The following is a 26,481-nucleotide window of genomic DNA, read 5'->3' as shown; positions in this document are numbered from 1 at the left end:
GTGCACAGCAGTAAATAACTGTGTCATCTGCATAAAAATGAAAGTTTGCATGAGACACATGCCGATCAAGGTTATTTATATAAATAGTAAATAAAAGAGGGCCTAACACAGAGCCTTGTGGCACCCCTTTAAGAATTGGTAAAATACTAGAGTGAACACCACCATGCTTAATACACTGGGTTCTGTCACTAAGATAGTTTGAGAACCAAGAGACAGTTTTCTCTGAGAACCCTGAATTAAGAAGCCTAATCTTTAAAACATCATGATCAACCGTATCAAAAGCTTTTGACAAATCAAAAAAAGTGATGCACAATGCTGCTTCTGATCACGAGCAACAAAGATGTCATTTATCACCTTCATTGCAGCTGTGATGGTACTATGTTTTTTTCTAAAACCTGACTGAACTGGGGATAAAATATCCTGTACATGCAGGAAGTCTTTCATCTGATTACTCACCAGGGCTTCAAGAGTTTTGGCCAAAACAGACAGATTAGAAATTGGCCTATAATTAATTAAAATCCCAGAGGTATGACATGACTCTACTCTCCACCAAGCTGCTGTGTCTTCCACGCTATTACTGGTACATCGAGAACAATATATAATCCAGTTACTTAAAAGGTAAGGAATTAGTAACAAAAACAACATACTAAATAAGCACTATCCATCCAACCATCTTCCATAGCCAATTATGGATGGATGGATTTAATTGGAAAGGTAAATTTAATTAGGATGTATTTTACGGGTCTACACTGATTTTCTCATAATAATTGACATGCAATTAGTAAGAATTGATTTGACACTTTAAAAAGTCATTGACTTCAGTCAACACGTAAGGAAATAAACTTGCATACACCCAGGCTCGTCACTGGCGGGGGGGGGGGGGGGGGGGGGGGGGGGCAGCTAATTTATTCCAGGCTCCTGCTGAGACCAACATTAACCATCTGATGGAGATCATTTTCATTACTGGCATCTGCTCATTGTAATACAGATGCAACTGTAACGAAGAACAGTATCTCACCGATTGCTGACAGTCTACAGCGTGACCTTTCTGGACTAGCTGGCGCCAAACCGTACCATGGTCATGTCGGTAACGTTAGCCTAGGCTATGTCGTCACATGTCCGGGTCGGAATAACAAAGTCTAAGACGCTTATTCACATTGTAAAGCCAATTATTTTAAATAAATAAAAAAATATTAGTGTTACAACATTCATACTGAACTCTACTACAGAGTATGACTGAATATAACTTACTGCAACAAGCATTAACCATAACCAGCTCACAGCCACAATTAGCAGTGTTTTTCGTGTGGAACATCTACTTGTGATGTAGGTTCTGTCCATGTCAGTATATGTATTCATTTTATTTGGCATACCAAACTGAAAATGATGAATATATGTACTGTTACAGCTAGTATTTATCCAAAATAATGTATTCAGGTAAAATGCAGCTGCATGCATTCAATGAAAAAATATCTAATAACTCCTTAATACTACGTCGTTGTAAGTTCTGTCTTTTAACACATAACTTACAAACGACGTAGCGTTACGAAGGCTTCGGGAAACTCTTCCTTATTTTTTAGCTTATTCTTATCTAGTCATGTTTCCGTTTTTTTTGGGCCCCCCGGACTGCGGCGCCCCGTATGTCTGCACACACTGCATCGCCCTAAAAAATGCCTCCCATCCTTTCACCCATTCATCCATCCATCCATCCATCCATTCATCTCCCAAAGGCATATACTAGTCAGGATGACGGGGGGAAATAAGTATCACTGGTATAATTACTGTTATGAACAAATTACATTACGTTTTAATGAGGAGTAACTCCCGTAAAAAAGGAATTACTAGGGAAAAGGTGCATAGTAAGAAGTGGTGCTGTGATTCAAATAATATCTAATATTCTGTGAAGTCTTGCCGCACCTATAAAGTTGCCCATGTGCCTGTTTCCAATGACCAAGGAAACAGATTTAATGCTGATGATTCAATTAATCTTCTACAACCATCTACCTAGTGCAGGGTCATTGTGAGCTTGGGGGTCTCTGCCCAAAAACACCAGGCGTGAGTCAGAGGAACACCCATGGTTGGATGCTCCCCCGTCGCGGGGTACATACGCCTACAAGCACAAAACCTCACTTGCTATGGACAACTTACAGGAGAGATAAAACAAGTAACAGGTGTGGCTCGTTAGAGCTACACAATGGAGAGAATGAGGAGAACAGGAATGCAGGGCGTGACACCAGTCTTGTGTACGTAAATAGTAACCGTCAGCTAATGCTCTCATTCTTTTCCTCCAGCAAGTGGTTGCTGAGAATCATCTTGCTGAGAAAATTTCTGCTGCTCATGTCAAATGCCATGTGACTCCAAGCACGGATGTCCTCTCTTTATCTCTTCAGAAGCCTTCGCCACAGCCAAACCAGCTAGGATTGAATAGAGAGATAAACGAATGAAATGAGTGCAAATCAAGAGAATAAAGAGAAAGTAAAGAAAAAAACGGGGTGACACGTAGAAGGATGTGGCCTCACGGGATCACGTCAAAGCTGGCCGGCTTGGCCTTGATTTGCTGGAACTTGTAAATATTTTTTTCTAAGGTGGAACCATGCTGGAGAATTTGTCGTCATAGAAGCATATCAGTCACAATGAAGTGTCTTCAGGGTTCGGTCCCTGCCGGATCGGTCCGGTTTGTGAAGCGCTGATACCTGCTGTGAATTGCCTATCTTTTCAGTCACATCTACAGTATCACATCAGATTTAAGTGGTAGACTTTTCTGCACCTGGAATCAGGGATTGTACTACGCCAGTACCAAGGTAGTTATGTCTGTTTCTCTGAAGGCTGGACATGAGTTGTTTGTTTCCTATATGGGGCAGAACCAACCGGGCTGAGTTGAAACCCTTGAATCTGCAATTTCTGAGGATTTTCCTACAACTACAGTTTGTAATGTGGAAACAGTTTCCTTAGCACTTCGACAAACTGAATGAGTAACTCTTATTTCTGGGCAACTCAATGAGCTCAATGAGATCTCACTGTAACTTCGTTCATCTCCAGCCCTGATGTATGTTTTTGTTGTACAAGCTTCTTCTGGGTTCTCCAGTTTCCTCCAGTATGAAGGTGTACATTTGGGTGCAGATCTCTCTTAGTGTATATGTGCTTGCAGTGGTGGAACCTGGCAAAGCCAAGCTGGGCAAAGCACCCAGGACGACATCTTCTGGGGGGCGCTGACTTGGCAAACCGCAGGGGCCAGACCTCCCCCTCTGTCCTCACCCCACGACTTTAACCATTGTCACTTGCCCTCCTAGTCAACAGATTTTACCGATAGCTTTGGGGGCGGCGGGGGGGCTGCCGGGTGAAGCGGTGAATGTGTGCCCGTTAATGAAATGACAGGAATGCTGCTGGAGAAATCACACTTTCACACACAAAGACGTCGTTCTCCCCACAACTAAACTCACCCCCAACCAATGACCCTCACCCCCCCCCCCCCCATGTCTGTGATTAACTTGTTCCATTGAAGTGGTTTGCGTAGTACTGGCAGTGACTCAGCAGGTTTGGTATCAGCGTCTGTGATCAGAAGGTTCTTGGTTTGAATCTTGTGCCTGGTGGAATAATCACATTATCATTTGAATCTTGAGCAAGGGCCTTAACCCCTCCTGAAGCTCTAGGGGAGCTTGATCCATGGCTGACCCAGTGCTCTGTCCCCAAGCTTTGTTCACACCTACACTATATGGACAAAAGTATTGGGTTCCACCACTTATTCATTGAATTCAAGTGTTTCATTCAGACCCATTGCCACAGGTGTATAAAATGAAGCATCTAGAGATACAGTCAGGGTTACAAACATGAAGAGCTCAGTGAATTCAAGCGTGGTACTGTCAGTAAGTCAGTTTGTGGAATTTCTTTGCTGCTAGATATTCCACGGTCAACTGTAAGTGGTATTATTGCAAAGTGGAAGCATTTAGGAGCAACAGAAACTCAGCAGGCCATGTACAGTAACACAGGGGTCAAGTCGCCAAAGCTCTTTTGACATAATAACTGCAGAGTTCCAAACTTCCTCTGGCATGAACCCCAGCACAAAAACTGTGCTGGGAGCTTCATTGAATGGGCTTCCATGGCCAAGCAGCTGCATGCAAACCTCACATCACCAAGCGCAATGCTAAGTGTCGGATGGAGTGGTGTAAAGCACGCTGCCACTGGACACTGGAGCAGCGGAAACTTGTTCTGTGAAATGACAAATCACACTTCTCTGTCAGACAGTCTAATGGATGAGTCTGGGTTTGGCAGATGCCAGGAGAACATTACCTGCCTGACTGCATTGTGCCAACTGTAGAGTTTAGTGGAGGAGGATTAATGGTATGGGGTTGTTTTGCAGGGGTTTAGCTAGACCCCTTAATTCCAGTGAAGGAAACTCTTAATGCTTCAGCACACCAAGACATTTTGGAAAATTCTGTTTTCAACTTTGCGAGAACAGTTTGGGGAAGGCTCTTTCCAGTTCCAGCATGACTGTGCCCCAGTGCACAGAACAAAGTCCATAAAGACATGGTTAGGTGAGTTTGGTGTGGAAGAACTTGACTGGCCCACACTGAGCCCTGACCTCAACACCTTTGGGATGAACTTGAATGGTGATTGCAAGCCAGACCTTCATATTCAACATCAGTGCCTGACCTCACAAGTGTTCTCAATGAAAGGGTGAAAATTTCCACAGACACACTCTAAAATGTTGTAGAAAGCCTTCCTAGAAGAGTGGCAGCTGTTATAGCTGCAAAGGGGAGACCAACTGCATATTGATGACTATGGATTTAGAATAGGATGTGGTAAAAGTTCCTGTAGGATACTAGGAGTCCCAATACGTTTCTCTATATAGTGTTTATATACAGCTCAGGAAACAAATTAAAAGGCCACAGCAAAATTTTCAGTGTCACTCATTTCTCTATGGCTATGTGCATGGCTCTCCCCTGCTTCTCATTGATGAAGGGCTTCTTCCCTGCTTTATAGAACTTCAGTCCTGCTTCTAGGAGCCTGATATGAACTGTCCTAGCAGTGCACCTCACATCACTTAATGTTTCCCATTCTTTTTTAAGGTCACTTGAGGTCATCCTCCAATTTATGAGGCACTGCTGGATAAGTTGACGGTCATCTTTGGCATTAGAAAGTTGCTTCTGTCCGCTACCTGACTGGTTGTTGGTCATCGTCAGTGTCTCCTGATTCACTTTGTTCTTGTGTATTGCTGACTTAGAAACTTTGAATCTTGAGGCTGCCTGTCTCGCAGTCTAGCCTTCTGCTAGCAGAACCAGGATTTAAAAAAGCAGATTTATTTTTTTTTTAAATATGGAGTGGTCTCAATTTTTTCCACAGCTATATATGCCTGTATATGTCTCTAAGGAGAGCAAGATTACATATGTGAAAACTAAGAAGTTCCTATCCACCCAGGGGCATATCTATAATCTAACAACATGTCATGTTAAACCCCCCATCCAATCTTAAATATTCAAGGGCTGGGTCCCCTGAATCTACCAAGGTACCCATTCCCCTCCAACGCACCTATATGCACCTGTGTGAATGACTAATGAAGCTTGCCAGTTTGGGTATGTTGCACTTAAGACTTTGCTCTTATTAAATTCTCTCTTGGGTGATACTGGTTTACATTGCATTTCTTAAGTACGGTTCTAGCTCCCAGATGTATGATTTCATGAGTGGAGGGGCAACTCATCTTCATGCCATATACCAGGGCTATTCAAATCAAGGTCCGAGCCCTGCTGATTTTCCAGCCTTCCTTCACCTGTGAGCCAGGAATGAAGCCTCTGGCCAATCAGAATGAGTAATCACTAAACAAACTAAAGCATCATAAAAATCTAGCTTGCTCTTATCAAAGAGCTAATCCCAGGATACTCATCAGCCACAGCCAAGCTGAACAGATCTAACTCCATGTGTCTTTCATGTGATTAGAATTTGTCCATTTCATGCTGCCACCAGTACAGGTTTCACTTTATTAAAGACACTAGAGATTTCGGGTGCTTAACTAGTTCTATATTTTCCAGAGCTCTTTCTTTTGCATATCTCTTTATAAGTCACACTTCAATTTCTGAGTATCATAAACATGGAAAAAAAATGCACGCCGTTTCCCCATTGCATTCTTTCATATGTACAGCAGAGCTCTGTGTTTCACTATTAAGAGGTCCGAAATGGGCAGCAGTGATTAAGGTCAGCGCAGTGAACGTGTCACATTGTTTCCCTGCATGAGGTCCTGAGCAGCGCCTGATGCACCAAAGCATTCCCTTACATGCGCTTGTAGCTGCTTGTGCTAACAGCACCTTGGAGTGTCGGGGCTGCAGTACTGCCATTTGTCACGCAAAAAAAACGAAAGTGGTTTATGGTTTCAATTAGCAGGGTTGGTTTTAATGACAAGTCTCCTAATGTTGGGTGTTGGTTGTTCACTTTTGATGATTTTTGCCTTATTTTAGCTAAATGGAAATTGGTTTCTGCTTTCTCCTGCCCCCAGGAGAACACTCAGACTCCGTTACAGCCATTCTCAAGCCCCAAGGTCCATCTCCATCTGGCTGAAGCCAAATGACATTAATTCTGCCCATATGAAGCCCACATTTAATTGTACCTCTGTTCATCATCCCAGGCTCAACAAGTCTTTTAGCTCATCAGACACTGACTTCTTGATACTCTATTAGCATGCAATACAAACGGTGTGCTTAAAGGCTATTCTCATTCCATTATTAAAAATATCTTTTTCTTCCCACGTGTTACCATTGCGTTTGTTCATATTGAATAGATTAGTTTCGTGTCATTTACATTATATCTCAGACCCCAAACATATTTCTTACATCTTTTTATTAGTTGTTCAGTCAGACACATTAATGTGGACCGCTGTAGGACTTTAAATCATGAAGAAGAATCATAAACGATGGAATAAAACAATTGGATGGATGCTTCTTAACATGTTAGCATTCGTCAAACATTAAAATAACTCAACAGTCCTTGATGACAGTTATACACATGTGACATTCAGGGAGATTATTGATTTATTGTATTTGTGCCAGTTTTTGATCTGATAAATAAGGGAATTTCCAGACCTGACACATATTTACCCCACCCTATAGAGTTCTCACACTGATTAATTATAATTGGATTGTTCTGGGTTGGGCCCAATATGACATACTTTCATGGAGTCTAAAATCTTTAGCGGCGCCCCCTGGCTGTGTGTGTCATAGACATACAAGAAGCACACACAGGTGCCTTTAAACTGGCTTCGTTTTGCTTGCGTATGTAAGTCCCAGCATCCTTCTTGTCGTAGTTCACTCTGGTCAGCCAAGACAACATGTAGGTCTATTCAACCTTACTTCACAATCATACAGGGTTTACAAATTAAGGGGAATCTGGGTTCATTTTGAAACAGCAACACACAATCAAATCGAGGTTCACCAGACCATTAAGTTTTGTCTCTTTGATAAACAGCTCAGAGTTCAGATGCATCTGGTTTCCCTTCCTGAAAGAGCGTGTGATTGTTCAGTAGCACAGTTGCATACCTCACTTCCTTTTTAAGAAACTGAAAAGCAAAAAAAAAAAATAAAGAGGAAGAGAGTAGCTGGCGAGCTGGCGCACAAGCGTACTAAGAAGGCGAAGGACGGTGTATAAAAAGACCGTCTATCCTCTTCCGACGAGACCATCTTCTCTTTCTAACCTTTGACTTGGGTGAGATGGCTGAGCAGCATGGTGCAGGACGGCTCTGGACAAAGCTCGACTTTCTCATTTTTTCCACTTGAGCACTTCGTGAACATGGGGATAGGAGGTTGTAGGTGGGGTGATGGACATCAGGGACTCGGGTATATAAATGGGTTAGGGTGGGCGGTTAAAAAATTTTTTTTAAAAAAAAGGTCACGGTGCGACTGGTGCCTGGACCGCGGCCACCCATGTGCTTACGTCACACCTATAAACCTCCGTACATGTGAGGAGGAGGTAGGGCGCTCATGTGGAACTACGAGTTCTTCCTCATTGCCACAGCCACTGATTAAGTTCTCTCCCTATAGCCAGACAGCAATCCCATGCTTCACTTCTGCTTTTCGTCGCCTGAGACAAAGGGGAACTTGAACAATGGCAGTTTCTTTTTTTTCTTTTTTTTTCAAAAAAAATTAATGCTTGCCTGGGTGGCACGGATCATCTGATATATATATATATATATATATATATATATATATATATATATATATATATATATATATATTATTTTTCCCTTTAACAACAGCAAGCCATTTCACACAAACACCTCATCCGAATGAAAATCAGAAGCTACAAGCACAGTATAAAACGCATCAACGCGTAAAATAGAAACCTGGAAATACTGTTGCTTTATTTGCCTTATAGATTGCTTATGTTACAGTTATAAAAGCAGTCATTAACCAAGTTCCGTAAAACTGCTAATCTGAAAACACACATTATATTTCTATACCAAGTCGGAGTAGTTGACATAATAATAGAGCTCAGGTACCATTTAATGGTTAGGAAAGCGTACTTGTAATTTTAATTGTAATTTTAATTAATTTAATTGATTTTAGGTTCGAACCCCCGACCAGCAAAACACCACTGAGGTACCCCGAGCAAAGTACTGCTCCCTGGGCGCTGAATTAGCTGCCCCCTGCTATGTCACTACGTCACGTATGGGTTAAATGCAGAGACCACATTTCGTTGTGGTGTGTGAACACTGAACACTGATCACTAAATTCTAAAAATTAGTGTGAAGGTGACCCCTTCTGGCCAAGGATAAAATTACGCTGAGTAATTTTGTATCGGTATCTGCCATGTAAGATCTCAGCGTAACAAATGAAATAGATTAAGGAAAATTAAGCTGGCAAATCGTGTTTTTATTTGCTGTTCAACAGATATAACGCATATAAAGTTCAAGTATAAACAAAAGCAATGTAAATGTAGTTCATCTCATAAAAAATTATATGAAAAAATAATTAAAGAAAATATGACCTGAGGGACGTCATCTGAACAATAAGGACGGGTAAAATAATGTTTTTATGGCAGTATATCCAGATATTGCCACCAATATCATTTACCTGGCATTTTTCATTACTAGGTATAAGTAGCAGATATGCGAAATATGGATTTATTTCAATTTGAACAATTTAACCATTAACCACTTACAGTTAATAAATACAAACTACAGCATAAATAATGAATATTAATTATCAAAAACTTCCCAATGAATAGAGCGACTGAAACAAACATACAAAACGGTGGGTTGCGCGTTATACTGTGCCGATTTTGATCGATTGCTCTAGTCTGGCCACATAAGGCAGTCTCCGCTGCTCCTTTACCCAGGCCACTTCCGGAAGATCTGTTGGTGTTTTGGGTTTCAAGGATGGCGTCGCAGCCTCCCCAGAAACCGTGGGAAAGGCGCATTCCGGGAACCATCCCAGCTCCCGCTAACTATCGGTATTTTTTTATGACATACACCTTTTCTTCATCTGCGTGTAGCTGACAGCTATGTCGCGAGTTAGCAGGCTAGCTGCATATGTTGACTGGGGTGATTTAGGCCTGTTCTGACAACGTGCGCCTAACTTTTTTTTACATACTTAAACAAGGGCTATAATGTAGTTTGAACACATATTTCTGTCGACTGACTTCTCCCGTTAATTTTGAAAGCGTTGTTTGTCTTGATAAACCTTCAGTAACAATTTCGGGACACCGCGGACAACGCGAACAAAAAGCATTTTATCGTCATTGACATGCTATGAAGAATGTCTTAAATTATTTATTTGGTTAAAATAAGACGTAGTTGATCGTCTACCAACGTAGCACGTATCGGCTAGGCGTATAAGTGTCTAATTTCTAAGCTATCTACTTGCTCAGTACTTTCGAGGTCAAAGGTCCAGCTATGTTTACCAGTCAGACTCCAAACTTCGCTCTACCGTTTTGGTCCGTTGATCTTACCCCAGTTAACATGCATTTCATGCAACTTAACGTTAAATGTATCAGCTGAACAAAAGCAGTGTTATTTAGGAGAGAGCTTATATTGGTTGTGGAAAGTTGGTGATTGCACTGTAATGGTAGCCATGCTGCTTCCTTCTGTCTTGGAAACAGATCTACAGAGTTTGGGTCTTCTGGGCTGTCGAGACCAGGCCCTCCGGTGTTGACCCGTGTTGCACCACCAGTTCCCCCACGACCAGTCCAGCAATCGGGCATAGGCAGCTTGTCAACATACCGCCCTGCCTACAGCTCCTACTCATCCTCGTACAGTCCTTATGGGTCCTCTCTCTTCGGAGGCTACAGTCCATATGGTTATGGGGGGTACGGGCTTGGGGGTGGGGTGGGCTACAACCGCTTCCACGTGGAGGATGTCCCCCCAAGTCGCTTCGTTCAGCACGCGGAGGAGAGCAGCCGCGGAGCCTTCCAGTCCATCGAGAGCATCGTGCACGCCTTCTCGTCTGTCAGCATGATGCTAGACGCCACGTTCTCTGCCGTGTACAACAGCTTCCGTGCCGTTCTGGATGTGGCCAACCACTTCTCACGCCTCAGGGTGCACTTCACAAAAGTGCTTTCGGCGTTTGCCCTCGTCCGCTCCCTGCGTTACCTCTACCGGAGGCTGCAAAGGATGATGGGCCTGAGGCGCAATTCAGAGGTTGAGGATCTGTGGACCGACAGTGCTGGGACAGCAGTTGCCGCTGTGGCAGCAGGAGGTGCAGCAGCAGACGATCCCATCACTGGCTCTGTCAAGTCATGGCCCATCTTCCTCTTTTTCGCTGTCATCCTCGGCGGGCCCTATCTTATCTGGAAGCTTCTGAGGTCTGCTGAAGGAGAGGAGGAGAGAGGTGAGGACCATTGTGATGGGGCTGGCAGGAAGAGATTGTGGGGTAAGGGGGCAGACTAAAATTCATCCAGCTTCTAGCTGCGTATCCTGGTCGGGGTCACAGTGGGGGGGGGGGGGGGGGGGGCATGGAGATTCTCCCAGGCAGCATAGGTCTCACACAAACATTCACACCCTTTAGATAATTTAGGGACACCTCTGCATAAATGAAACCCGTGCAACACAGGGAGAGCATGCAAACTGCAAACACAGTGAGGAGGCATCAGTGCTACCCACTGTGTGGCCAGCAGACCAAAATCTCGTTACGTTATCATTTTGCCCCTGCCCTCCTTGCAGCATAAATACAGACCTCCTCTACTTACGAACAAGATATGTTCCGAACAGCCGTTCGTAACTTGAAATGTTCGTAAGTCGTCATTCAACACCATTTTAAGGGTATACGCAAGTACAAAGAACTAGGATGCTGGGAGTACGCACGCTACACTGCTGCGCGGCGGGAGTAGCAGCCAGAAGTCATACTAGGTGGAATTGGCACGCAGAAAAAAAAACTGATGTTGCAGTCAGGAAATGGGAGCCCAATGAACACAATTTGGAGTTACAGTCCTGTTCGTTCGTATGTCTGAAAGTTTGTATGTTGAAAGTTCATAAGTAGAGGAGCATCTGTACAGACATCCTAGCAATTGTCAGACAATGTTAACATTTTGTGAGGAGGAAAACTGACTTTTTGGTCTGTATGCCAGATGTACAGTTAGCTTTACTGGGAGAGCTGTTATCCATAGGGGTCCAGTTTGTAGGCTCTTTAAACCAGTTTGCCGGTTTAAATCCCACTGCAGCCACTAGCTGGGCCAACGGAGATGACGACCATGTGGTGGCCAGAGCAGATTTTGACTTTGCTGCAGCATCTGAGGAGGAGATCTCAGTCCAGGCTGGGGATATGCTGAACCTGGCACCAAAGGGTAAGAGATCCTGGTGATGGGGTTGGGGGTGCCTTGGACATACTGTACATTCAGAGTTGGGTAATTCAGGTCCAGAGAGTGAAAGTCCAGACCGAGATCTTGTTTAAACCAACCAGGTGAGTATAAAGAGTCATGGAGTTCTCATCTGGTTGGTTGAAATAAAATCTTGGTCTGGACTTTTACTCTCCAGACCTGAACTACCCACTTCTGGTCTCCTTGGATGGTCATTATTTGGTGCCTTTTGTTCAGTTTACAGTTTGAATGTTTTTTTATCTACTATGAAATTTTTTCTAGCTTGCTTTATTCAGACTGTAGATTTGATTTTAATAACAGTACTAATTAATTTTCATCTGATGAACAAAAATAACTATAAACCGTATATACAGCACTGTACACAAGTCTTAGGCAGTCAAAGAAAATGTCAGTCTGACCAACATGTTGGTGTAAAACTATATTATGTCTATCAAAATATGTCAGCTAAGCCATTTCAAAACCTGACCTAAAGTCACCATAGCATTTGCAGGAACCATCCAACACATTGGTGCATTTTTTTGACTCCGTCACTAGAATACCATGTTTGGCTAATCAATACCCCATTAAGCTATGTAAGTAATGCAATTAAGAGTGCTGGTGGTGAAATTTAATGAATATGTGGAATGTCTGAGGTGCCCCTGAGGAGAGGTTTGGCAGCTGAAGAGATGTTCATCTAGCCGTCCAAGAAAGAAATCAGTGACTTTTGGGAGAACGGGAGAAATTCTTGTTAGTTTTTTTGTTACTCTTAATTAGCATATGCTCCATGTTAAATAGTGTTTTTGTTCTGAGCAAATATACAGCTACTACATAGATAAATGGCTTTAAATAATTCCTTTGACCACCTAAGACTTCTGCACAGTACTGTACATATATTACAAACGGAAATAATATGAGCTGCTTCCATCTCTACCTTCACTTCTACAGAACAACAGCCACGTATCCGGGGCTGGCTCCTGGGTAGCCTGGATGGGCAGACCACAGGACTGGTCCCCGCCAACTACGTGAAGATCCTTGGAAGGAGGAGAGGGAGGAGGCAGGCTGAGCAGGGCAGGGCGGAGGAGCAGCGGCGGCAGCAGCAAGCCTTCCAGAACCCTCCACCAGTACCAGCCCAAACAGCAGGGTCTATGAATACTGCTGTTACCCTTGGGGACCCTGAGGTGGTGTTTGAGTCTGTGTACAGGGAGATGCCCGTCCTATCAGACGAAGGGTCATTTCAGTCAACTTCCACCTCTAACACTTCTGTAGTCACTGTACCTAAGAGGATCGACCCATGACACTCATGTTTTTGGGGAGGGGGAGTGTTTCAATAAGGCACATAGATGTAAACAGAGGCTGACTGCACATATGCTCTGAAATTTTTCATCCTCTCAGCATCTTATGGTTCTGGTCATCTGCTACCTTGGTGACTGAATTTATACTGCAGTTTCAGTGTTCTAACAAAAACCTGGAATGTACCACTTAGAGCTTGCAAGGGGGTTCTGATCAAAAGCCCAAAATGGTAAAAATGTGCTCATTCACGGGAAACTGATAAAAACTGAAGTAGACGGATCATTTCACACCTATCTGTTTGTTTTTGGTTAATCTCGTTTTCATCTGGGTGTTTACGTAAAATTATTTTTCTTTAAATTACCTTTCACAATTTGTCAGCTGAGAATGGTCACATTGTGAGTTAGGAAACAAGTAAAAAATCATTTGTGGAAATGACACGATTTTGTAATAGTCGAGGTCATTGGCATTAAATGAACTTAAAATATAGAGTTAATCGTTTGAATTTAATTAAGTTCATTGAAGTCAAAGAATGTCAGTAGACAGTGTGAACACGTACTTGTTTCTCAAATTTCATAGTTGGGTCTGACATACAAAGCCATAACACGAGGATTTTAAAGAGACTTATTTTGACCAGTCCTTGCATTATGGTTACTAGAAAAGTGGTTAGAGAAGACGGATGGTTTTTAAGTTATTAGGTCAAAGGGTGGTACTGCGTGAAGTCTGTCGTGTTAGAAGAATGTATCAATTATGATTTTTTTAATGACGTGTATATGGTTCAATACCAAAATATTTAATGTGGGAGACGCAAGTTTTGTCGGTCTCTAAAACGGTCCATTATTTGAATAATATTTTTTCTTCATTAAATTAACTAAACTGATTGGGGTTTGTACATATAATTTTCTTATCCTTCCCATGATCCCAGTTGCTATTATAGTTTTGACATTTAGTTTATGAAACCACTCTTTTATTTAAGTTAAATTGGATTTCCACAACCTTTATGTATTAATAATTTGCTGTTTTCTGGATGTGCGTGAGTATGTTCTGTATCCGACATCACAATCAACCTTAGAAATATCCGTTTTACCAATTGTAAATTCAGAAAGACATTTTTGGGTGAAGGTTATGGCAATAAAATGTTAGAAAAATTTGCAGTGTGATTAATAACGAAAGTGAACTTAAACGTACTGATTCTTGAGGTAGGCAAATGTCATTTGTGGATGCTCCGAATGTGTGGAAATGTTTCCGTTAACTCGTTGGCCGTTTCATTCCACAGTATACTTATATTTTCCGTTTACAGTAAAGCTGTGTTAGGGGGCGTATCTGACGTGCACCTCGAAAAAGATACATATGGATTCGTTTTCCGATAGATTGCTTTCACTTGATTTGTGCAACAGAAATTCTGAAAGGGTTTATCGCGAATGTGCATGACGTCACTCCCGGAGGCGCGCAAAAACGGCGCGTGACCGCACCACCAGCACCCCCACCCTTACTTGCAGAGACGTGACTGATGGATGCGCGTCCACATTTAATTCCCAGTACAACCTTTGCGGCGCTGGCACCCAAGGACACAAATACGTCCTACGTACGTGATCTCACTGTAAAACAACAAAGAAAAATGCGAACACGGTAGCCTGCCACTGAAGCAAAGCTTGTGATGAAATTAGCGATTTACAATGCGAAGAATAGCTATAATAAAATTGTAAAACATGCACCACCCTGGCGGCCATCTGCAATTGGTCTCGGCCGTCACCTAGCAACGGAGACGCCTTGTTGCACCTGCTGCACTGCGGCACCGGAAGGGAACAGAGTGCCGAGCCGATCCTGCAAGCCGGCTGCCCGCCCACGACACGCTGATTCGGCGACGGTGGCTATTTTTCGGTCACTGGAGCGTACCGTCGCCCCACGTCCGGTTCTGATTGCACGGCTCGTCAACCGATCAAATCATCCCACTATAAAGTCATCTAAGGGGGTGGGCCATAGCTGGTCCTTCAATTGCTGCAGAGAGCTCCTCTACCAGAAGTGAAAAGTGCTTGTGATGAACATTTGAACGCTCGCCGGTGAATCCCCCCTACCGGAAAAAAGCTGGAAAAAAATTGTTTGCCAATAAAAATAAGTCTGCACACCAAATGCTCTTCTTTTAGATTCAGTGCTCAGTAGCACTGAAAGCCTTCACGCGTTTAATTTTGTCGCAACATGATGCTTAATTTGATGAAACATTTCACAGAAGAGGAACTTCCTGAATGAAGACAAAAATCGGTTACGTTTGAAAAGTATGTGTATGGTAATCCGTATCGCGCATGCTTTGTTTAGTTAGTAAATCCATAGCAATGCTAATTAAGGTGTCTGGTCAATAATTTCTTTAGTATAACATTTCGTTTTTCTAGAACCTAATGCTGAACTGTGCTGCGGCAATGGCCTTTTTTAGCCAAGGAACATGGCTTTGTGGTTGTACCTTTTGTTTTATGGGATGCGTTTTCAAAACGAATAAGGGTGGACTTGGGAAAACTAGTTTTTAAAAAAAAATCCTAATAGATACGTTCTGGATTTTTTCTATTTGTCTTATATGTCGCACCTACGCATATATCAAATTAGAAAATGACGCGTTTTATTCATTTATAATGTAGAACCGCTTAAGCATGCCTGGCTAAGGTCAGATCAGGTAATCATCGATAATCGTGGTTTGGTAGTTATACAATTCTCTTCGTTAAAAAAGCTGTGTTGACTTTTCTCGACTGGGCGGGTATTTGAGAGAAGATTGCTAACATATTGCAGCATAATCGTTAACTACATGTCTTATGTGGTCAAACAGAACTCAATCAAACAAATATAAACCACTGCAAAGAAATGTGACAAAAATGTGACTATTCCGCTTGGGTATGCATACTGCAATATAAAATGACATCGTTGCAGGTAATTAATGGGAGAGCAACTATGGGCATGTTACATACGGAAAAAATTTATCACCTACTGTATGCAACTCATCCCCACGTCCCTCCTGTCGACGACAAAGTGAAATTGGCTTGCTAATGCAGCGCCACCTCAGGAGATGGCGCCCTAGGCGGCCGCCTACGTCGCCTAATGGATTGACAGGCACTGAATAAATGTTCCTGAAATTATTCTGAAGATCGTTTTGAAAAGGACTGACGACGATTAATAAAGAGAGCTATCCTGAAGCCATGCCAGACACATCTAATGATGTGCCCTCGTAGCTGTTAAACATGTTGATGTTTTCTTTTAGTCTCTGCCTTCTGTGTAGACGTTTTGTCTTACTGTTAATGTTAATCTATGATATTTGCTGTCTTTCTCCCTTTAGACATGAGTCGTTTTTGCTCTGTTAACAACAATTTCCCCTATGATAACCACATCCTCGTCTTGGACATGGTCCTGAGTTCCCTGTGGAGCGTCCCACAGCCGATTGACTGGGAGAATGTTGCTCGACTCGTACCGGGATTTACGCCCAAAGAGGTAAACTTCCCCACATACCACCTTCCCATTGCTGTGAATTACGTGCGACGCGTTTAATCCCCTGTCTCGTCCTCATCCTAGTGCGACACTGCAATAAACTGCTGGATTGGATGCTGTCCAAAAGAAACCGTTTTATTTTTCTGCTGGCCATTTAACATTATGCGGTCACAAATTGGCTTTTGTTTTTTTGTTTTTTTACTTCATTTTTAAATGGTCAATAGTGTGCAAGGAGATTCGAGGAACTGAAGAACTCCGGGAGCTTCTATCATGTGGACAACCAGTGCAACCCACTAACAGTAGGGGGCGGCATGTCCTCTGACACACTGTCCCCCAGCATCAAGTCTGCTCTCTTGGAACCAGACGTGGAAGGGGGGGAGATGCTGGTCAGCCCAAGCAACATCTCAGTGAGCGGTGAGGGCACTGACTTTAGCACTGGGTATTGTTAGCATTCGTCTTTGTCATTTCAAGGATAGATAGAGATGGATGGATGGATGATAGAAAGACAGACAGAGAGACAGATTGATGGATGGATGGATGGATGGATGATAGAAAGACAGGCAGAGAGATGGATGATAGAAAGACAGGCAGAGAGATGGATGGATGGATGATAGAAAGACAGGCAGAGAGATGGATGATAGAAAGACAGGCAGAGAGATGGATGGATGGATGATAGAAAGACAGGCAGAGAGACAGACTGATGGATGGATGGATGATAGAAAGACAGGCAGAGAGACAGATTGATGGATGGATGGATGATAGAAAGACAGGCAGAGAGACAGATGGATGGATGGATGGATGGATGGATAGCTTTTGTCCTAGGTAGTTCTTATGGCTATTACACAGACACTGCAGGTGCTTTCCAGTGCTTTGTTAATTGCTCAGACATGGATGTCAGCTCAGATGCTCCAGTACTGCCTTTAAAGTCCCTGGATTCCTTCCTAAAAACTATCTTCTAACTTTTCTGCGCATCCACAGGTTTGTCTGTGATCCCTTCAGGGAGATGTTCAGGGGCTGACAGCGACTGTGGTGTCTCACCCGAGGAGGAGAAGGTCGACGGGGATAAGGGGTAGGCCATGCACCATCCGGAAATAGCATGTAATCTGGAGGCACTTCAGGGAGCTCTTCCCAAATGTTTATTGATTTATTACCTACTTGAACATTGTGTCATGCTCAGTCCCCTGTCTTACTCTGTCTTAACATACTTTAAAGCATTTGAATACTTGGAGTAATGATATGATGTATCTGTATAGCTCATACTACTCGCAGTCCTTTTTCCTGTTGTTGTGATGTCATAAATGTACATCGCAAGTTTATAAGTTAGCATCGGGTAACGTACGTGGCTATGGAGGGCGGGTTGTGTGGCTCTGCAGGTTACGTCCCCTGTGTCCGTAATCAGGAGGTCGCCAGTTTGAGCCAATTTCAGCAGAATTATGTGCGTGTGTCTCAAAGGAGAGCAAGATGGCACATGTGGGAAAAAAACACTCAAATGTACCTGAACTCATACCTGTGCAAATGGCAAATAAAAAAAGGATCATTATAATATGTTTTCTCCACCTGCTCTCTGGATTGTGCTGAAGGAAGTATGCAATACAAAGAAAAGCATCAGTATAAGAAGATGATAAATAATAAAAAATAGCAATGAAGTCTAAAATAAAAGAATAATAATAAGAAATAAATAATGATAATAGAAAAACAATAGAAAATTAATGTGAAAATTAGTCAAATGATGTATTATTATTATACTGTATATTGTATTAATTACTGGATTATAATAAGGGTTTTCTCTGTTATTTACAGGCCTAATATGGTTATCCATGTCTGTGACGAGGCAAAGAACCTGAAGCAGGACTTCATGTGTCCACGAGACCTCCTGGTGAGCGAGATGAAGTACTTCGCTGAGTACCTGTCCACTAACGCCCAGCGCTGGGAGGACGTGGACATCTCGGTGCACTGCGACATCCAGATTTTCGACTGGCTCATGAACTACGTCAAGAGGCACATGAGTGACAGCGAGGACAAGCCGAAACTAGGTAAACATCAAGCCCCAAGGGAAGTGACTCCTCCCTTGGGGGTTTGTGACGCCCCCTTGTGGGAATAAAGTGCAGGTACCAAAAGTCAGGAATGCAGGAGTGGTTCGGCCTGTACTGACTGTGTTTTGGATGGTTGCGTTGGTTTATTTTGTCACGTGTTTTTTTTTTTGTTTTTTTTGTCTACAGTGGTATCTGGCAGTGTGTTATGTGGTGTGTGTTTGTTGGTTTCAGAACCCAGCAATGTGATCTCAATCCTGATCTCCTCCGAGTTCTTGAAGATGGAGACTTTAGTAAGTGTTGTGTAGTGAGGCTGCGAGTCTACAGCACGCTGCATGAAAGTGTGCGTTCTTTGTGCAATCATGTGGAGGGCGGCCATGTTTGCTTGAGGTGATTTGTGTGCATGTCGACATGGCTAGGGTAAACATGATGTATTGTAGTAGAGTAGAGTATTGCAGTCCGTCAGGAACTTGCTCATGGCTATGGTTTGGATGGACACTTCACCCCAGGTTGAAGAATGCGTGCACTATTGTCACGGACACATGAGCGCCATCGTGGCCACGCCGTGCAACATGAGCTGCATTAACGACAACCTCAGCACGCGCATAGCAGACCTCTTCAGCCACAGAGAGGCCGAGGAGATCAAGGACAAGAAAGACAAGTTCAAAAGGTGATTGGGGGGCAGAATGAGTCGCTGCAACATTGTGCCAGTCCAGGGTTGAGTAGCTGAGCTGGTGATCAGCATTTAATATTAGTGTCATTTTCAAAGTATACAATTATTCTGTTTATACTACATTGGATTGATTTAGATTTATGTAGAAAAGAAAAAAGAAAAAACCGTAGCAGATGTGGTTAGCACTGTTGCCTTACACCTCTGGGACCTGGGTTTGAGTCTCCGGCAGGGTTCCATGTGCGTGGAGTTTGCATGTTCTCCCTGTGTTGTTGTGGGGTTTTCTCTGGGTTCTCTGGTTTCCCCTCCCATAGTCTGGAAACATGCTGAGGTTAATTGGATTTGCCAAATTGCCGATAGGCGTGCATGTGTGAGTGTGCCCTGTGATGGGTTGGCACCCCACCCTGGGTGGCTCCCTGCCTTGCACCTATAGCTGCCGGGAGAGCGGCATGGTGGTGCAGTGGTTAGCACTGTTGCCTCACACCTCTGGGACCTGGGTTCAAGTCTCCGCCTGGGTTCCATGTGCATGGAGTTTGCATGTTCTCCCCATGTCATCGTGGGGTTTCCTCCAGCTATTCCGGTTTCCCCCCACAGTCCAAAGACATGCTGAGGCTAATTGGAGTTGCTAAATTGCCCATAGGTGTGCATGTGTGAGTGAATGGTGTGTGATTGTGCCCTGCGATGGGCTGGCCCCCCATCCAAGGTTGTGCCCGTAGCTTCCGGGATAGGCTCCGAGCCCCCCGCGACCCAGTAGGATAAGGGGTTTGGAAAATGGATGGATGGATATTTTATATCAATATATGTTATATTAATTACTTTGAAATTATACAATCCTTCTGTTCATACTTCTTTTTGGGTTTGTCTAGAAATAAATATGCAATAATATCTTTGATATTCTTTCATCATCTAGTAAATTGTTCCAGAAGAAAATCGAGAGGCTTTTTGACCCAAATTACAAGAATCCTGACGCCCCAGGGAATGCGTCTACCTTGTACAGGTGAGTTCAGCCGCAGGAGTGAAAAGCTAAGCGCTCCCTCCGCCGGCCTCTCTAAGATCACCCTTCCCTCCGCAGGTGCGGCTTGTGCAATAAACTTCTAACCAAAGAAACAGAGAGAAAGATTTCCTGCATCCCTGGAAAAATTAACGTCGATCCCACTGGAAACATTGTATACCGTCATAGCAGGTAATCGTACCTCACTGGAAAAGAGAGCACCTCCACCAAAATGCTGTAATGGCTCCCGTTTCAATGTCTCTTTTGTGTGCATTGACCCTAAGGCAGAAGAACTGGGATGTCCATGACTACATCAATGGTCTGTACGAGGAGCTCAAGTCCTGGGAACTCGTCTACTGGAGGATCTGGGGCACTGTGAACTTCCTCACCTGCGCCTCCTGCAGGCAGGTAAGGTGGTGTGCATCCTAGGCTGTTGCATTGTCATTTTATGGCTCTTGGTTTTAATCTCCCTTAAAGCTTTTTACATTTAATCATTTACCCTCACCTACTAGTGCCCTACTGGTAGTAGGAACAAACTAACCATGTTTCTCCACTTATTATATTGATCCCCCAGGTAGATGTTTAAAAAATCTGGATGGCAAATGGCTGTTAGGTCTGCACCCTGTAATGCAGGTGGAAAATCAGGAGCAGTTACATTATTTATTTTTCCTCGGATGTCCACACACTCACTACTAGTGATGGACAAAATGAGGCTTTGTGAACCGTTTGCTGTATTTTTTCACCCCACTAGATGGTGCTTTCTGTTCATAAAAGGGCACAAAGCATGTCCCAAAGCAAGCCAAGAGCACCATCTAGTGGGGTCAAAAAATACAGCAAATGGTTCATGAGGCATCATTTTGCCCATCACTGTTAACTACCCTTCCTCTGCATTGGTTTGTGTGAGTTGTAATAAGACTCTCTGCTGGCAGGCGTTTCTCTGCACCGAGCTGTCACAGTGCAGATATCACCCCGAAGCTGTGGTGTACCCTTCCTTGGGGTCAGAACCCACCTGGCATGGGACCGGCCTCTACCCCTGCTGCAACCAGAGGGTGCTGCGCTTCGACCCCACCGGCCTGCCTAAGGTAGTCTACAAACACGCTGGACTCCCTGCAGCCAGCCTACAGAATGATGGAACAGCTTGTCGTTGACTTGCGACTTACGACTGATTTACTTTACAACTGCTCCAAGACCACAAATATGCCGTCACAACTGCACTATGTCTGGTAGTGTGAGTGTATGTTTTCACGCCAACTGCCGGCAGCAATGAATTAAGAAAATGGTGATAAAAAGGTTAAAATCACCAAACAATATAACTTAAAGATGATGTAATTTTATTAATATATAGTATACTATACCTATGATCATTTTTGCGTAGAAAATAAAGAGCCAACTTACGACCAAATCGTCATGCAACCAGTAAGTCGGATCTGACTGCAGTCGTAAGTCGACAAAGACCTGTACAGCTATACAGGTTAATGGCTACATCATGACATATGATAAACAAAAAATACCGTTATACTCGCTGAGCTGATTTTCGCTTGTCCTTCCTTCTCTCTCTCTGCATGTAAGGGCTGTAAGGTGAAGGATCATTTTGTGGCTGAGGAGGCCGATTGCGGTGACCCCCAGCTGAGTTCAGATCAGGCGCGAGTGTTTGAGGACCTCCTCCTGCACAGAGAGGCGGTGTGCATACCCAGCTCCCAAGTGCCTGATGGGTAAGCCACACTAGTACCCACATGTATCACTCGTCACGGGGGCCGTCCAATAAGCTTACCCAGAATACCCCAACCGGGCCAAGCCAGTGACCAATAAAAGTGAGACACATTGCATACCAGATCAGAAACTGGACATGAATAAGGCTCAGATTTTCCTTGTGGCCTAAAACTGAAGTACATTTACTTAATTGGTATTATCATGTCATTCGGCATCATATAAAATGCAAAAAGTGACAGCTGTTTGATAAGAAGTAATGAAGAGCTAAGGGCTGTGGAAATTTCCCTGCTGATTCTCCTGTGTCCGTGTTTGGTTTGATGTGACCTCAGTTCAGAGGACCCCCCTGCCGGAGGGGAACCACCCCAGGACTGTGACATCCTGCTGGAGCCTGGTGCCCTACGGGCTCCCAAACCTGGCGACATCACAACGGTGAGGTCACGGCCACGGGGTTAGGGAGGCATTATGGGTATGTCACATACAGAGGACTCCATATTGATTATTGTAATTCTTCAGTCCCTGCCTGTGTTTGTCTTGGAATTAAAGATTGTGTGAGTTATTATGTGAGTTTAATATGTATTAGCTGGTAGTTTTACGTTTCTAAAGGAATTGAATCTCTAATTTTGTTTTTTTTATATGTTTACAGTTTTCACTGTTGAAAAACTGGAGCTTACAGCTGGTACGTCAGAAAAAAAGTTCAGAGCAGTATTTATGGAATGTGAAAGATCCTGTGGGACACTGCTGGATTCCAGTAAGCCTAGTTAACACCTGGCTCCGTCATGCAGAGGCAACAGTCCCTGCTCTCTGAAGACGAAGAATACACCACCGGCTCTGAGGTGACGGAGGATGAGGTCGGGGATGAAGAGGAGGTCTCCAAGAAACAAGAAAAAGGTCTGGTGTATATCCACCAATAGGTGGCAGCATTTTCACTTTAATTTAAGAGCAGCTACACCAAACTTGCTAGGAACACTCTGTTTACATGAAAAGAAATGGACCTTGTTAAATATTTGAACTTTGCTCTATATATGTTTCGATGCAATACATGGGTCATTTAGTAAAAATTCACTCTTGCAATACTCAGTTCTCTTTTCTCACTCACTGCAGTTTTTGCTATGCGTGCAGCATGTTTGTAGACCCCTCGGGCTTTTAAATAATGCATGCTGCTAATCGGATTGCTGGAGACAGTGCCAAGGGTGTATTCCATTAGGTAAGAACAAGATGAAATGTGCACAGGTGCGAAGAAAGCCAAGAGGCCGAGCAAACCTCTGAAGAGGCAAATGTCATCGCCCCGTTTCCAGCGGAAGGAGCGGAGGCCAGAAAAGGTGGGAAGCCTTTCTGCTGGACGGCCGCGCCGTGGTTTCGCGTGTCTTCTCGGCCTGCGTGTCGTGCCGTTCCGTAACCAGCAGCTCCTGTCCTGTTTTAGGCACCTTCCCGGGACACCACGCCGTTCACGTGAGTCCACCTGGTCTTTTACAGGGTTCAGCTGGAATTCTTTCCAAACGTTCCTCCTCCCGCAGTCCAGTGACATGAGTTCACGTGAATCCCTGACTCAGATTTCCCTGGATGCCCATGTAGGTGATTGTGCCTAACCTCACGCCCAGTTCCTCCCAGAATGAGCTCTGAATCACTGTCACAATGATAGCATAGGCAGTCTTACTGAAAGGGTATTTGTAAATTTTTGTAGCTTTGGGGTTAAAACCATGTCTTTGAGTCAGATGCCTGCTGTGGCATGACGGGATGAGAGGCACTGAGGCACCGAGGCACTGAGGCACAGCCCATTTCTGGCGTGTAAAACTCTTGCTGTAACGTGGGATCTCCACTGGGCTGATTTTTCACAGAGTGAGCGTTCAGAAGAGCAAATGGGACAGCAGCCGCTCCATGCGATTCAACCAAGACGCCCAACGAGAAGAAGGTGAGACAAAATTTGTAAGAAAGACCAGTGTTGTATCCCCCCCCACCCCCGCTGTAGACAAAAACCGTCTAATGTTGCCCATAACCCACAACGTACACGCTGTTGTTTTACCCCCTGAAACACGGCAGATCAGCGAAGGATGGCTGAAATCGTTGAGCATCTCACCAAGCTCAGATTCGGTGACTTGGACCAGAGCAAATCAAGTGAAACTGAGGCAAGTCCCTGACATTTCAAAAGGCTTTTTTTTACGCTGTGAAATACTATCTAAGAGCATCACTGGAGTTATGCTGTTTTATTTTGCTTTAAGTATTTTCAAACTGCTCGTTTCCACTATAGAAGTAGACATGGTGGGATTTCAGACTTTGCTCAGAACCGATGTGATCTAGTGGAGATGAGATGTGAGCAGGATTGCTGTCTGCCGCTGTTCTTGTAGCATGCGGGAGGGATCTACTCCAGACTGGAGGCCCAGATCATGGCCCAGGCCAGCAGCAGACAGTCCGGCTCAGAAAAGACCTTCAGGTAAGCATGGACCATTTGAAGGTCTGAGCAGCTTCGAGGGCTGAGAAATCATGCTACTGCAAACTGCAGTGTATGTCCAGCTGTTCACCCTTTGGCCTTAATCACTGTATGATCTCTTTAGAGCAAAGGCACGTCTTACACAGGGAAGACCGACCTAGAGAAGGAGGACCAGCAGTGGCCTGGTGCTCCTTGTAGCCGCTCCCAGGATCTCTCCCCGGAAGGTGCCTGAGGCCCAGTCTCCTCCCCCGCCCCCACCCCTCCACCCCCAGGCCATCCCCTGTCCTCAGGTTCCCTGCCCAGCTTTGCCTCGCATGGCCTGGTTTCAGCCAGAGACCCGCAGCCCTCTCAGGCCGACTCAGGTGACTTTGTAACACTCACCTCCCATCAGCTTCTCTCCTGGATCTTCTCCCTGGCCTGCTGAGGTGCACCACTCCCCGGAACTCAGCACTGGGGATTAAAATTACAGCTAGAGTCCATACCACCGCCCTCAGGACAAAGATGATGGGAAATCACCGGGTGTGTAAACATGGGCAAAACTGATTGGTCGCAGTTTAATCCTGATTCCGTACTTAAATGTGTCTTTTTACTTTTATTTTTAATTTTTTCAGCCCTTCTATGAAGACGTATATCACTGGGTTCAGCTTGTGACCATTTACTCCTGGTTTAGTTTTAGGTAATGATGTAACAGACTAACCTGAAGCTGAGTATATCAATACTCTGGTTGAAGTATCTAGAATTGTTGAAGATGTCATGTACTCAGATTGCACTAATATTCCATTAATAAAACTTAAAATTGCTCTTCTTTGGGGTGTTTTTATATAGTTTCTGTATTCATTTTTTTATTTACTGGATTGTAGGCATTTGGCACAATGAAACACTTAAGTGTTGAGAATGAAGACGATCTTCACGACAGATGATTTTTGACAAGATAAAATATAAAATCTGTAATCACCGTGATCCCTGAAATGTATCATTTTCTGGCTTCAAGAGCCCCCCACCCTTTGATTATCCAAGCCTGTTACCCATTAGCTATTATATTACGTTAAAGTCGTCTATGAAAGGTATCCCTGAAGTACTTTCTGGTGTTTCTATATCCAAATAGTCATTTAAAAATTATGTCATCATCCAAAATATTTAGTTTCAGGATTGTACATGCTTGGTTTGAAGATCTGCAGATGTTTTTGTCTTGATACTTAAGAATATAGTTTATTGAGTAAGATGAATTATGAAATGACACCAAAGACCAGGACCTCCTCCCCTTTCCAGGCTGTATCTGCGCTTGTGTTTTCATTACACTTCTCCGTGTTTCAATTTTCTGTAATGCCTTTGCCGTAGCAGAAAATCAAACCTGATGGCTTCACCCAGATGCTCTGGAATATTTCGGAATGAGACACTGAAGCATACGTTGCAGCAGAGTGCAGCTGTATCGACTTTAGCCGGTTGTCCCTTAGCCTGCATCGACAGTCTATCCCCAGTGCCATGTATGGCTTTCTGAAAGAATGACAAGTCTTAGAAATTAATAAAATATTACTAATGGAAAAAAGCAAGGTGTTTGCTGTTTCTGCTCTGATGACTCGAGCGTCAGCAATCTTGAACCATAGCTATAGACCTAGTCACGCTGGAGCCAACTAGGCTGTGATCTTACACATGAAGATAGCTGAGAGCATCTTACTGTACATCTTCCTGGGATGCTCCTGTTTTCATTATGTTGATGCGTATATTTGATAGTCAAGTTTGATACCTGAATACTTTCTTTAGTCATTCAGCAGACAAGCTGTTAAGCCACTAAAATATGGATGCATTCAACTCTCTCGAAACGTCAATATTAACTCCGATCTAAACCCAGAGCTTAGGTCACCTGCATCAACTGATCCTAAGAAGGTGGGTTGAGCAGATTTTCATGGTTTGCTGGTTGTAGAGCTGATTTTCAAGTACCCAGTCAAGCCAATCATACAGCAGCGAATGAGGGCTTTGGTTGGCTGTCGCAGCTGTGAGGCATAATGAACAAAGATTAGCCACCTCGAACCCTTGTTTCCTGAAGCAGGGGCTGGACATCCTCTTCCTGTGGAAAGCTGAGAATTAATTTGATTATCACGAGCACTCTATGGTATAATGAGCCCCTGCTTTC

At 43.8% G+C, this 26,481-nt stretch overlaps 2 protein-coding genes across 5 annotated transcripts; both read left to right on the top strand.

Annotated features, from left to right (window-relative positions):
* Positions 1-9,291: 9,291 nt before the first annotated feature.
* On the top strand, positions 9,292-14,207 carry pex13 (peroxisomal biogenesis factor 13). The gene is made up of 4 exons (XM_023839466.2): positions 9,292-9,432; positions 10,081-10,808; positions 11,638-11,760; positions 12,718-14,207. The coding sequence occupies exons 1-4, from the start codon at positions 9,359-9,361 to the stop codon at positions 13,065-13,067; spliced, it is 1,275 nt and encodes a 424-aa protein (XP_023695234.2). The 5' UTR covers positions 9,292-9,358; the 3' UTR covers positions 13,068-14,207.
* Positions 14,208-14,859: 652 nt separating this feature from the next.
* On the top strand, positions 14,860-25,155 carry sanbr (SANT and BTB domain regulator of CSR). 4 transcript variants are annotated; one of them, XR_002841558.2, is made up of 22 exons: positions 14,860-15,332; positions 16,376-16,527; positions 16,749-16,938; positions 17,503-17,593; positions 18,325-18,557; positions 18,789-18,847; positions 19,064-19,224; positions 20,135-20,221; positions 20,297-20,407; positions 20,500-20,623; positions 21,145-21,297; positions 21,785-21,927; positions 22,255-22,354; positions 22,569-22,601; positions 22,708-22,813; positions 23,156-23,244; positions 23,346-23,374; positions 23,761-23,834; positions 23,963-24,048; positions 24,268-24,353; positions 24,475-24,869; positions 24,962-25,155. XR_002841558.2 is itself a non-coding variant. In XM_023839993.2 (21 exons), exons 2-21 carry the CDS (start codon positions 16,378-16,380, stop codon positions 24,509-24,511), a joined length of 2,142 nt encoding a protein of 713 aa, XP_023695761.2. In that variant the 5' UTR covers positions 14,860-15,119; positions 16,376-16,377; the 3' UTR covers positions 24,512-25,155. The 4 variants fall into 4 exon arrangements, 3 of the variants coding, with proteins under 3 accessions (XP_023695761.2, XP_023695741.2, XP_023695753.2); XM_023839993.2 differs by having other exon boundaries at positions 14,860-15,119; positions 24,475-25,155; XM_023839973.2 differs by having other exon boundaries at positions 24,475-25,155.
* Positions 25,156-26,481: the final 1,326 nt, after the last annotated feature.

This window comes from Paramormyrops kingsleyae, chromosome 3 (assembly GCF_048594095.1).
Source record: "Paramormyrops kingsleyae isolate MSU_618 chromosome 3, PKINGS_0.4, whole genome shotgun sequence".
Lineage (NCBI taxonomy): Eukaryota > Metazoa > Chordata > Actinopteri > Osteoglossiformes > Mormyridae > Paramormyrops > Paramormyrops kingsleyae.
The sequence above is the reverse complement of the archived record's forward strand: the minus strand, read 5'-3'. Positions and strand labels throughout refer to the sequence as shown.

Bases quoted from the DNA above. Each gene is read 5' to 3' on its own strand.
- sanbr (XM_023839993.2), top strand. From the start codon at position 16,378: ATGAGTCGTTTTTGCTCTGTTAACAACAATTTCCCCTATGATAACCAC. The intron at 18,558-18,788 runs GTAAACATCAAG...TGTTGGTTTCAG, and splicing joins CGAGGACAAGCCGAAACTAG to AACCCAGCAATGTGATCTCA. The intron at 20,624-21,144 runs GTAAGGTGGTGT...CTCTGCTGGCAG, and splicing joins CCTGCGCCTCCTGCAGGCAG to GCGTTTCTCTGCACCGAGCT.
- pex13 (XM_023839466.2), top strand. From the start codon at position 9,359: ATGGCGTCGCAGCCTCCCCAGAAACCGTGGGAAAGGCGCATTCCGGGA. The intron at 9,433-10,080 runs GTATTTTTTTAT...TCTTGGAAACAG, and splicing joins CCAGCTCCCGCTAACTATCG to ATCTACAGAGTTTGGGTCTT. The intron at 11,761-12,717 runs GTAAGAGATCCT...TCACTTCTACAG, and splicing joins GCTGAACCTGGCACCAAAGG to AACAACAGCCACGTATCCGG.